General features: G+C 33.5%; 1 protein-coding gene across 1 annotated transcript in view; it reads left to right on the top strand.

Moving 5' to 3' along the window:
• The window catches only part of LOC114324395 (uncharacterized), a 437385-nt gene that overhangs the window by 121894 nt on the left and 303251 nt on the right, over positions 1-12240 (top strand). The window contains exons 2-3 of the mRNA XM_028272222.2: positions 6664-6917; positions 9233-9469. Coding sequence (XP_028128023.1) covers positions 6767-6917; positions 9233-9469 — 388 coding nt within the window. The 5' untranslated portion in view covers positions 6664-6766. The remainder of the gene's footprint in view (positions 1-6663; positions 6918-9232; positions 9470-12240) is intronic.

The following is a 12240-nucleotide window of genomic DNA, read 5'->3' as shown; positions in this document are numbered from 1 at the left end:
CGATTTGAGCAGGGCGTATAGGTCTGGATTCCGCGTATGAAAAAAGTTGATTAAAATCAAGCTGAAAATTTTTTAATAGCTTAAGGGTGTCTAGTCGGACAAAGTTTGATGTATGGGAACACTGGAACAAGGGAAGTTTTAATTGCGGAACCGGTTAAAAATTTGGAACGTCAGACTACGAACACGTCCCATGTATTTTGTCGGACAGAACTTCCAATTAATTTGTTACCCTTTCATTAAACTATCCTGCAAAAATGAGACTCTCCTACTATTACAAAAAATTTACTAATATTTGAATATATATTGAACGCTGTCATATTTTGTACCTTATTTTACGTATTTTTCGCTTCATATAAGCGAGTGTTGATTTTTTGATAACTTCCTTCTAGAAATTTCTCTTCCCCAATATTACAAACGACCATGAATCTAAGCAAAGCCTTGAAAAAGAAGCGCCTTCAAAAATAAGCGTCTTTAAAATAAAGAATATCCTGGCCTTCAGGTAGACCATTATTTTATTCAGTTTCCAATAAAATATCAATCACGTTGGGGAGATTGGAAAACAAGATGAACGGCAAAATAACATGAAGGCACTGCTAGCGCTCTAACTTCCCGTAATCTCAAGGGACCATCCCTGCTTCGTTTTTTTACTTTTGTAAATGGGAATTTAAACATTAATAAATGATAAATATATTTATAAACCATTAAATTATCAAAATAAATACTGTTTTTTTATTTCCATATGAGTAATAAATTCTGGTTTGTAACTGGTAGTCCTTTCAGGACAACAGACTCAGTAAAACACAGGTTAAAATAAAATAAATGTATTAAGGATATTATTTATATACGAAGTAAAATTAAAATAATAAAATACAATAATATTATGTATTCTGTCTTCGCTCCGCCCCGAAGAAAGTCCCTTGACGGACGTTTTTAAAAGAAAACTTTGTATTTACTATCATCAAGAACGTAATATAGAGCTCGGGAAATATGCACTTAAAAATCCTTAAAATATGCATACAAATATGCACAAAAAACAGTTGAAATATACACTAAAATATGCTTTTATGCAGTTAATGCATATAAATAAAAAATGCAGTAATCCTTGTTTTGAAGGTATTTAATTATTTATTTTATGCCAATAGCCTCAGCTGTTGAGGCATTTAAGCTAAATAAAAAAAATATTTATTTTTTGTCAAAGTCACAAAAAATATTTATTGAAATTTCTATTACTTACATCATTATATTCATTTATTCTTTATATTTATCACCATAATTCTTTATTTTATTATTATCATTAAAATTATACATTATTAAACGTTTTTCTAAATTTTCTACAGAAAAACTGAGCCGTCTTTCTGACAATAATTGTTTATACACGGAAATACTTCTTTCTACTTCACATGACGTTAAAGGAGCAAACTTAAAATATTGTATAATTGAGGGTTCTACCTATTTCACTTTTATCTTCGCATTTCCCCATCTTAACAATATTATTTATTTTAATTATTTTTTGATATCCCTCATTATTCTGTAACACTGTGCAGAATTTTTGATAGACTTTTGGTTTCCCCAAGGTGTTTAATTTTTTCATTTAATGAATTGATAATTTCAATACTTTGGTCCAATGAAATGTTTCGCTTTTCTAACTTAGTGATTGGTTTAGCAATGTTTCCAAAATTGGTTTGGATATGTATCGAATTACTTTTTAATAACGGTTTGTTAAAACATCCACACATTTTTTATATCACCTGAGATATCTACATCGAAACTACAAATGACGTATCTAATTCCCTCAAAATTATCGGTTATGAAATTTACAGAATTTATCCATGTTCGCCATCTAGTTATCACAGGTTCAGGTGGTAAAGGCACATTAGGTAAACGATCTGTATACACCTCTACTAGCAGAAGGGCTTTTAAAAATATTTTTTATATTTGATACAAAGGTATTGACCATTGGAAATTCTGTTGTTCCAGTTTCTGCTACTCAACAAAAATTTTTCACTAACAAAATCTGACTGCATATTGTAGAGTCCCCTTTGTCTGCTTTATTCGTTGTCTCCTTGCCTTATGAATTGTAAAAGGCAGAGGTTAAGGATGTTACCCGAAAGTGGTTTAACGAGAATTTTTAGGTTTATTTTTTAGATCTGAGACTTCTTTCTCTTTAAAATATTTTCTGTTGGTATCGTTTGAGGCAAAAAAGTCTGAAAATATGCAATTTTAATAAATGCACATGCACTTATAAAATTTATCCAAAATATGCAAATATGCACTTAATATGCATTTTGCATATTTCCCGAGCTCTAGTAATAACAATATTATTAAAATACAGAAAGCGATCATTCTATACGGCATCAAGATAATCAACTACAGACAGACTCATAGCTTTCAGACTACACACTTCAATCCAGTGTAATTACACACTCTCTCACAATCAAAATATCGACACACAGCTACCCATCCAACAACTGTAGATCGGAGATGGCAACTACCGCTCACAGCGGTTACAGTTCCGGCAAAGCATCTCTTCAACCCATAGTATCTTTGCCCCGGCAGAGTTCCGACTCAATCCGTCGCATAACTGAGTTCCTTTTTAGTTCAGTACACTTAATGGAACTGCCTTCATGTTCCTCTGCTTTCTTCTTAAATACACTCTCAGCAAGCCAGCAGTCCTTGCATCTACCAGAGAGGTGAAACTTAGTGGGAGGGCGTTAGTATCGATGCGCGTACGAGTCTTTTCTGACGAGCTCTTGAACGCCGCCGGGCGAAAGGATATCGTTACAGGTTGACATAGTGGTAGAAGTCTTCTTCTTATACTTGCTGTAGATCTGTCGATCTGTTAATTCCGTCGTTAAAGTATTTCTTGAGAGGTAGACTTCCAGCTATCTCTCCATTTTTTGGTGGTCTCCCTGGTGGACGCTTGCCTGCTGGTTTTCCTTCTACCGCAATTCTTGGTAGTTTGTGCTCCTTTATTCTTTTTACATGACTGAACCATTCTCTTCGTCTTTGCCTGCCCCATCTGACTACATCTTGCACGCCACATTGTTACCTGATGTTGTTTCGTATTCTATCTCTTCTTGTCTTCCCTGCTATTGCTCTTAGTGTCTTCATTTTGGCTGTTCGTAGCATGCTTTTTGATTTATTGGTGTCTTCTCTTGATTCAATGCCATAGGTCATAACAGGTCTGATGCAAGTTTTATAAATTCTAACTTTGCTGTCCATTCTCATATATGAGTTATTCCAGACCACATCTTTCAAACATCCGGACAAGACAGCGGCCTTGTTAATTTGTCCTCTTAGGTCTCTGGCTGGGTCATGATAATTTGATAACTCTACACAAAGATATTTGAACTGGTTTAGCTGTTCTATGGGTTTCCCCTCTGCCACGAGCTTGCATCTAATTGGGACTTTCGCAATAGTAATGCATTTTGTTTTCTGCGTGGATATGTTCATGTTGAGTCGTCGACATGCTTGATAGAATCGATAAAGTTTTCTTTGTAGGTCATCAGGGCTGCATCATCCGCATAGCACACTATATTGATTCTACTGGGGCCGAGTCTGTATCCTAGTTGTAGCGTTTCCACATCTACTATTATTTCATCCATTAGCATATTGGATAGAAATTGACTGATGCTCTCTCCCTGCCTAATTCATCCTGGTGTTGATATGTTGGCCGTAGTGGTGTCGTTTGTTTTAATTTTTGTCGTGTTGTTATGGTTCATTTGTTTTATGACTTTAACAATGTTTGCTGGTATTCTATTTTGCTTAATTTTCTTTATTATATCACTAAGTCTGACTCTGTCAAATGCTTTCGTTAGGTCTACGAAGCAAATATATGCAGGTTTGTTATATTCTATTGAATTATCTTTCACTTGTTTCATGATAAATATTGCGTCCGTCGTCGACCTGTCTTTTCTGAATCCTTGCTGTTCTTCTCTCTTCTTTATCTGTGATTCCAATTTATCCCTGATTATGCCCATGAATATCTGCATTGTCGTATTTAAGAGAGTCATTCTTCTGTAGTTGTCCGGACATGATCTTTGTCCTTTCTTAAAAATCGGTATTGTGATACTGGTGTGCCAATCTTGTGGTATCTCTGCTCTGTCTAAGATTTTGTTAAACAATGTTGTGAGACAATTAGTGAGTTTCTGACTGCCGTATTTCAGCAGTTCGTTCGGTATTTTATCAGTACCTATGGTTGAAGTCAGCGAAGAAAACAGACTGTCTCTAAACAAAAAAAGACACAATTTTTGGTAATAGAAGAAGCGCAACACCGCCAAGAAAGCATAACAATATATGGAAACAAATTAAAAAATTTGAAATATATAAATATCTGTGAACAATAATTAATGAAAATAATGAATACACAGAAGAGTTTAAAGCAAGAACAGGACAGGCAAGAAATGCTTTCAACAAACTGTAAAAAGTATTCTATAGCAGGGATAATACAATTTCTTTAATGATAAGACTTCTGAGATGCTACGTGTTCTCCATATTATTTTATGGTTTGGAGGCTTGGACATTAAGAAATATATTTCGGACAGATTAGAAAAATTCGAGTTATGAGCCTACAAAAGGATATTAAGAATAAGTTGGGTGGATGGGGTCACGAATGTCGAGCCGTTGAAAAGAATGGGAAAAGATAGAGAGGTTTTAAATACAATTAAAGTTAGAAAACTGCATTATCTGGGACATGTCATGAGGGCGAGCGTTATAACTTGTTGCAATTAATAATACAAAGAAGAATACAGGGTAAAAGGAGTAGTGGAAGAAGACGCATCTCCTGGTTAAACAATTTGAAAGCATGGTTTAACTGAACTTCTGCTGATTTCTTTAGAGCAGAGGTATCGAAAGTGCGAATTGTCATGAAGGTTGCTGACCATCTTAGATGTGATGGCACATGAAGAAGAAGAACAAGAAGAAAAAATTCTGGATGGAATCAAACAGGCTATGTGCTCTATCAGTCACAATAATATTTTTCCCTAGATATACTGAAAAACTGGGCATTTAAACGTAAAAACGGATCATTTTGACATATTTTTCTCCAGATCACAGGAAATTTCGAAAAAATTCTAAGATTCATTTTCTTATTTTTGACGTTGTTTGTGGTGGAGGCGCAACGGAACGAAGGATCGTGACGTATGAGACGGTGTTGGAAAGGGACGGTGGTAAAGAGTATAAAGTAATAATGAAGAGTACAGAGGGTAGACTGCCCTAAGAGCTTTAAACTAGTAGTGCCTAAACAGTTTAACTTACGGAGACATGCGACATATCACATAACATGATTAATTTAACCAATAGTTCATGGGGGTTTTTGGGGAATACCATAATTTTGGGTTTGGAAAAGTTATTATCTAAGTCCAGCCTGTGACTTTATCTCTGATCGAAAAATCGGAGAAAGCGGGCTAAATCCGGAAAGATATAATGATATAAAGATAAGATATGTAGCCAGTCCTGCATTGGAATAGCGACCCTTGAAAAAGGAAGAACTAAGGAAGAAGAAGATTCAGAGGATTACTTAAATTAAATAAACTACACAATTAAGACGTTTTTACAAATAGCTATGGCCAACATACCAACACCAAGAGGAATCAGGCAGGGAGACAGCCTCAGTCCATTTCTATTCAATATGCTAATGGATGAAATAATAGAAGATATGGAATCGCTACAACTAGAATACAGACTCGGCAACAGTAGAATCAGTATAGTGTGCTATGCAAATGATGCAGTCATGATTGCAGAGGATGAGGATGACCTACAAAAACAACTTTATCGATTCTATCAAGCATGTCGACGACTCAACATGAACATATCCACACAGAAAACAAAATGCATTACCATTGCGAAAGACCCAATTAGATGCAAGCTCGTGGTAGAGGGGAAACCCATAGAACAGCTAAAACAGTTGAAATATCTAGGTGTAGAGTTATCAAGTTATCATGACCCAGCCAGAGACCTAAGAGGACAAATTAACAAGGCCGCTGTCTTGTCCGGATATTTGAGAGATGTGGTCTGGAATAACCCATATATGAGAATGAACAGCAAAGTTAGAATTTATAAAACTTGCATCAGACCTGTTATGACCTATGGCATTGAATCAAGAGAAGACGCCAATAAAACCAAAAGCATGCTACGAACAGCCTAAATGAAGACACTAATATCAATAGCAGGGAAGACAAGAAGAGATAGAATACGAAACAACATCATCAGGGAGCAATGTAACGTGCAAGATGTAGTCAGATGGGGCAGGCAAAGACGAAGAGAATAGTTCAGTCATGTAAAAAAATGGAGGAACACATACTACCAAGAATTGCTCCAGAAGGAAAACCAGCAGACAAGCGTCCACCGGGGAGACCACCAAAAACATGGAGAGATAGCTGGCAGTCTACCTCTCAAGAAATACTTCAACGTCGGAATTAACAGATCGACAGATCTACAACAACTATAAAAAGAAGAAGACAAATAGCTAGTTATTTGTGAAAAAATTCCCATAAATAAAACATTTTGATGATTTTCTTAAAAAAAATTTTACCCTTTTTGTAAAATTCTGTACAGTCCTGTACTGTTTTAGCAACATTTAGAGTCCTTATAATGCAAATTTATAAGCTGTCTTAATACTTTGAATTGTTTAGAAAATTACAATAATCCTACATTTTGTTACAGATATTCCCAAGAACTGAATCAGACATGAAACATATCAACGTCCATATCATCTAAACCAGCAACTTTGACTTTTACAAGACAAACAAAAGCAATAGCTGAAAACATGAAAGTCAATAATGGCGTTGGTAACTTTTCGCGAAGTAGTTCAGCCCGGACTGCACCAAAGAAAAATCCAGTGTTGCCAAAATCATCTTATTCCTCTCCTGCTACTTGCAGTACGCCGCGTAGTCCTACTGTTAACTATAACGTAAGGGGTGAGTAGAGTTAATTTAAGTTTATAATTATGTTTTATTTTAGTACAAGATTTCACTGCAGAATCACTACGTTTATATTAGGCCTGGATCTCGCGTACCAAAAAAAAGTTTATTAATAGCAAGCTGAAAACGTGTTAACAGCTTAACGGTGTCTAGTCGGACAAACTTTGATGTACGTGAACACTGAAACAGGGGAAGTTTTAATTGTGGAACAGGTCATAGGTTTCGAACATCAGACTACGAAAACGTCCCATGTATTTTGTCGGACAGAACTTCCAATTGATCTGCTACCCTTTTATTAAACTATCATGCAAAAATCAGACTGCTATTTACCACCAATACAATTCCTGTCATTTGACATGTTTTACGTGTCGGACTTATTAAAATGCTTAACATATTTGTCGGACAAACATTTTTTTTATATTATACAGAGTGGGCCAAAGAAAACAGTCCACCTCGACATTTGGCAGTATTTATTGGATTTTAAGGCAATGACGAAACAGGTCGATTTTTGATCTAAGGGGACACATTTTTACGGTATTTTACCCTCTGAGATCGTTGGGAAAATTTCCACTCAAAATAACAAAATTCAGTTTGGCAACACTGTGTGAATGTTGATAGTAACATATCCCTTTTAAGATAAACAGAACTGTAATTTAGCCAAGAAAAATTAATATATTTTTTGCCAACAAAACTGAGATTTTTCAACCAAATAATGTTTTAAATATGATGTGCAAAATAATTTTTAATTGGGTTCTGCTAATGAGCTTGCTTTTTTTGTCATTAAAGTAGAAAAAACTTTAAATTTCACTCATTAAATTATTATCTTTCAGTTATCGTCTTAATTATTTTAACTGTACTAATATCCGTCGACCAATTCTGAATGATTAATGACTTGTAAAACATTTTATCTGTAGCGGCTTCTAGAATGTCTTAAAAATATCGAATTTCATTGATAAAATACGCATATCCCACCGATCTTCGCTTCGACCATACATAATCTGTCATTTATCAACCCCCTCCCTTCCACTTCCCCCACGCCTTATTTTTAAATAGGAATAGGGGTCGTCTGCTAGCTTATTTGAAAGGTTATTCAATTCTCTATTCAGTAATATAAACATTAACATAATTATTTATACAGGGTGCCCAAGAAAACAATTTTTTAATTAAATTAATTGACACAAAAAGAAGAATGTATGTAATTTATTTATTTCAAAAATATATTCTACTGTTGTCACAAAATAGAAAACAATGTTTTTTGATAAATTAACTTTGCTTTTCGCTTAATTTCAATGTTCAAACTGCCACCCATTTGCCTCTTGGTAGGTTGATTATTGAAATTAAGCAACAAACAATGTTTATTTATCAAATAAACATTTTTTTATATTTTCTGTCAGCAGTAGAATGTATTTTGAGTTAAATAAATTACATACATTCTTCTTTTTGTGTCAATTAATTTAATTCAAAATAATTTTTCTTGGACATCTTGTATAAATAATTATGTCAATGTTAACATTACTAAATAGAGAATTGAATAACCTTTCAAATGAGCCAGCACACGACCCCTATTCCCTATTTAAAAATAAGGGGTGGGAAAAGTAGAAGGGAGGGGGTTGACAAATGACAGATATATGTACCGTAAAAATGTGTCCCTCTTAGATCAAAAATCGCTCTGTTTCGGTTATTTCCTTAAAATCTAATAAATAGTGTCAAATATAGAGGTGGACTGTTTTCTTTGGCCCACTCTGTATAAAGTTTGCTATTGAATAAACTTAAAATACAACCTGCTAGTTTTCACAATAATAAACTTGTCAGAATGACACGCTCTACAATTAAAATCACGTTCCAGAATTAAAACTTCCCCTGTTCCATTGTTACCATACATCAAAGTTTGTCCGACTAAACACCTTTATACTATTAACAAATTTTCAGCTTGCTCTTAATACATTTTTTTGGTACGCGGGATCCAGGCCTATATGTTAGTTAATTAAAATCACACTTTTGTATAAATTTAACAATAGGAGAATACATTGATATTTGGTTCCCAGTCAAAAATGCCCGCAAATAGTTTCAATGAAATTAACAGTAATTCACTTTTCAGACAAAATTTCATTCATGACGTTGATGCATGTTTTTTATCAGAATATTTAAATATACTTACCAACCAGTTTTGGTTCAATTCACTCTTCTTGCAAAGCATCTTTGATAACGTGTAAATCTAGAAACACGTGTCAGGGGATGGCAAGAGACTCGAATTGAATCAAAACGAAACCATCTATTTTTATTTAATTGTTAAATAGTAATGTTTTTTCCAGAACCTCCACCAGATATACCAAAATCTCCAATATCCGAACAAAAATCTCCTAGCTACCAGAGAAGCCCTAAATTTTCTAAAATGAGTGTTAATTCGCCGAAAGTATCGCTTAGCAGCCCGAGCCAGACTGAAAAAATTTTTGACTTCGCCGACGCGGATTTCAGACCAATTAAGTCTCCGAGATCTCCGCGATCCCCCAAGAAATTCAATTATGAAGACGATTCCAGGGATGCTCCAGGTATGTTATGTAAAAATTAAGTAATTATAAAAAATAGCAATCTTTAGGGTAATAAGTAGTTTATAGAATTTAAAAATTTCTTTTGGAAATTTGTTTTTGTGTGGATTAAGGTGGATATTTTTGTACATGTTTGCATGCTTCATGTTGTTCTGAAGCTATTTCCTTGTGGCATTTTTATGATTAATTGTTTATATGGGAAATAAGCCACAATTAAAATGAAAAAAAAAAAAATAATTTTATTAACGTTTCGACGCCCAAATCGGGTGCCGTTGTCAAAATACAAAATATTACTAAAATAAACTAAAGTGTTGTTGCTAAGCAAAAAAATTCTTCTAATAATTTATTTAATCTCACTCATTTATATTGGCAATTCAGACATATATTATACATTTTAAAGTAGAAGACTTTAAAATGATATTGCCAATATTTATGAGTTGCGTTCCTGGGACGACTTACTGAAAGATAGTTCATTCGATTACATGAAATTAACCCCAACTCAAGAATATCCGTCATAAAAAATTATAGCATGTGATATGTCTTTAAAAAGACAACCAAATGCAACGACAGTAAAATTCTCGCGTTAGAGACTTCATAGTAAATCACAAGGGAAAACCAGGAAAGACCTGTGATACTATCCCGACATCGTAAGTATTTGGTCTTACATTAATTTACTCTCAAAAAATAATACCAAATTCTGACTTGTAACATGTTTAAATTATAAATAATATTAATAAGACTAGATATATAAGTAATACTAAAATATAAAATATGTACTAGCTCGATATTATTGACTTACTAATCTTGGTATTTTCTTTCTATTGACTTCCTCTTTCAGTATGGGTAACCACATCCTACTGCATTCTACCGAGGAATTTGCGACACAATTGGTTTCATTTAGCATAATTAGAGCCGCTTCTTTGATTTTTCTCTTTTTACTATCTGATTCTTTCAGGACTATACTTGAATCTCTCCACTGAACTCTATGTTCATTATCCCATGCGTGTTGACATATTTGAGATCTCTCAAATTCTCTATTTTTAATATAAGATTGATGTTCATTTATTCTAACGTCTAATGGTCTTGATGTCTCACCTAAATAAAATTGTTCGCATTCACAAGGTATTTTATAAATGCAATTCTTTGTTCTTTCTTGATCATTGTTAGGTTTAGTTTTAGATAGAATAGATCTCAATGTGTTTGTTGTTTTGAATGTTGTTGATATGTTGAATTTATTTCCTATTGTTTTAAGTTTCTCGGATAGTCCTTTTATATATGGTATTGATATTTTCCTCGTATTATTTCTGGTGAATGTTGTAGGATCCCGTTCTAAGTTGTTCTGTTCCATTCGATCCAATCTTAACATCTGTTTTATTAAAAAATGATTATCCTTTATCGTTTATAAATAAGGAATTGTCAAGATTGGATCGAATGGAACAGAACAACTTAGAACGGGATCCTACAACATTCACCAGAAATAATACGAGGAAAATATCAATACCATATATAAAAGGACTATCCGAGAAACTTAAAACAATAAGAAATAAATTCAACATATCAACAACATTCAAAACAACAAACACATTGAGATCTATTCTATCTAAAACTAAACCTAACAATGATCAAGAAAGAACAAAGAATTGCATTTATAAAATACCTTGTGAATGCGAACAATTTTATTTAGGTGAGACATCAAGACCATTAGACGTTAGAATAAATGAACATCAATCTTATATTAAAAATAGAGAATTTGAGAGATCTCAAATATGTCAACACGCATGGGATAATGAACATAGAGTTCAGTGGAGAGATTCAAGTATAGTCCTGAAAGAATCAGATAGTAAAAAGAGAAAAATCAAAGAAGCGGCTCTAATTATGCTAAATGAAACCAATTGTGTCGCAAATTCCTCGGTAGAATGCAGTAGGATGTGGTTACCCATACTGAAAGAGGAAGTCAATAGAAAGAAAATACCAAGATTAGTAAGTCAATAATATCGAGCTAGTACATATTTTATATTTTAGTATTACTTATATATCTAGTCTTATTAATATTATTTATAATTTAAACATGTTACAAGTCAGAATTTGGTATTATTTTTTGAGAGTAAATTAATGTAAGACCAAATACTTACGATGTCGGGATAGTATCACAGGTCTTTCCTGGTTTTCCCTTGTGATTTACTATGAAGTCTCTAACGCGAGAATTTTACTGTCGTTGCATTTGGTTGTCTTTTTAAAGACATATCACATGCTATAATTTTTTATGACGGATATTCTTGAGTTGGGGTTAATTTCATGTAATCGAATGAACTATCTTTCAGTAAGTCGTCCCAGGAACGCAACTCATAAATATTGGCAATATCATTTTAAAGTCTTCTACTTTAAAATGTATAATATATGTCTGAATTGCCAATATAAATGAGTGAGATTAAATAAATTATTAGAAGAATTTTTTTGCTTAGCAACAACACTTTAGTTTATTTTAGTAATATTTTGTATTTTGACAACGGCACCCGATTTGGGCGTCGAAACGTTAATAAAATTATTTTTTTTTCATTTTAATTGTGGCTTATTTCCCATATAAACAATTAATGCATGCTTCATTGATTACAATAAAGCGTGATGGAGATATTAACCAATATTGAAATAAACACCTGCGATGTAAGAATCATAAGCAATATTTACTGGAATCAAACATCGTCTATTCAGACAGAGGCAGGAGAATCAGACGATATCAAAATCAAACGTGGGGTCCGACAGGGTGTATACTATCA

This window comes from Diabrotica virgifera, chromosome 4 (genome assembly GCF_917563875.1).
Source record: "Diabrotica virgifera virgifera chromosome 4, PGI_DIABVI_V3a".
NCBI classification, from domain to species: Eukaryota; Metazoa; Arthropoda; class Insecta; order Coleoptera; family Chrysomelidae; genus Diabrotica; species Diabrotica virgifera.
This window is presented reverse-complemented; position numbering and strand designations above follow the sequence as displayed.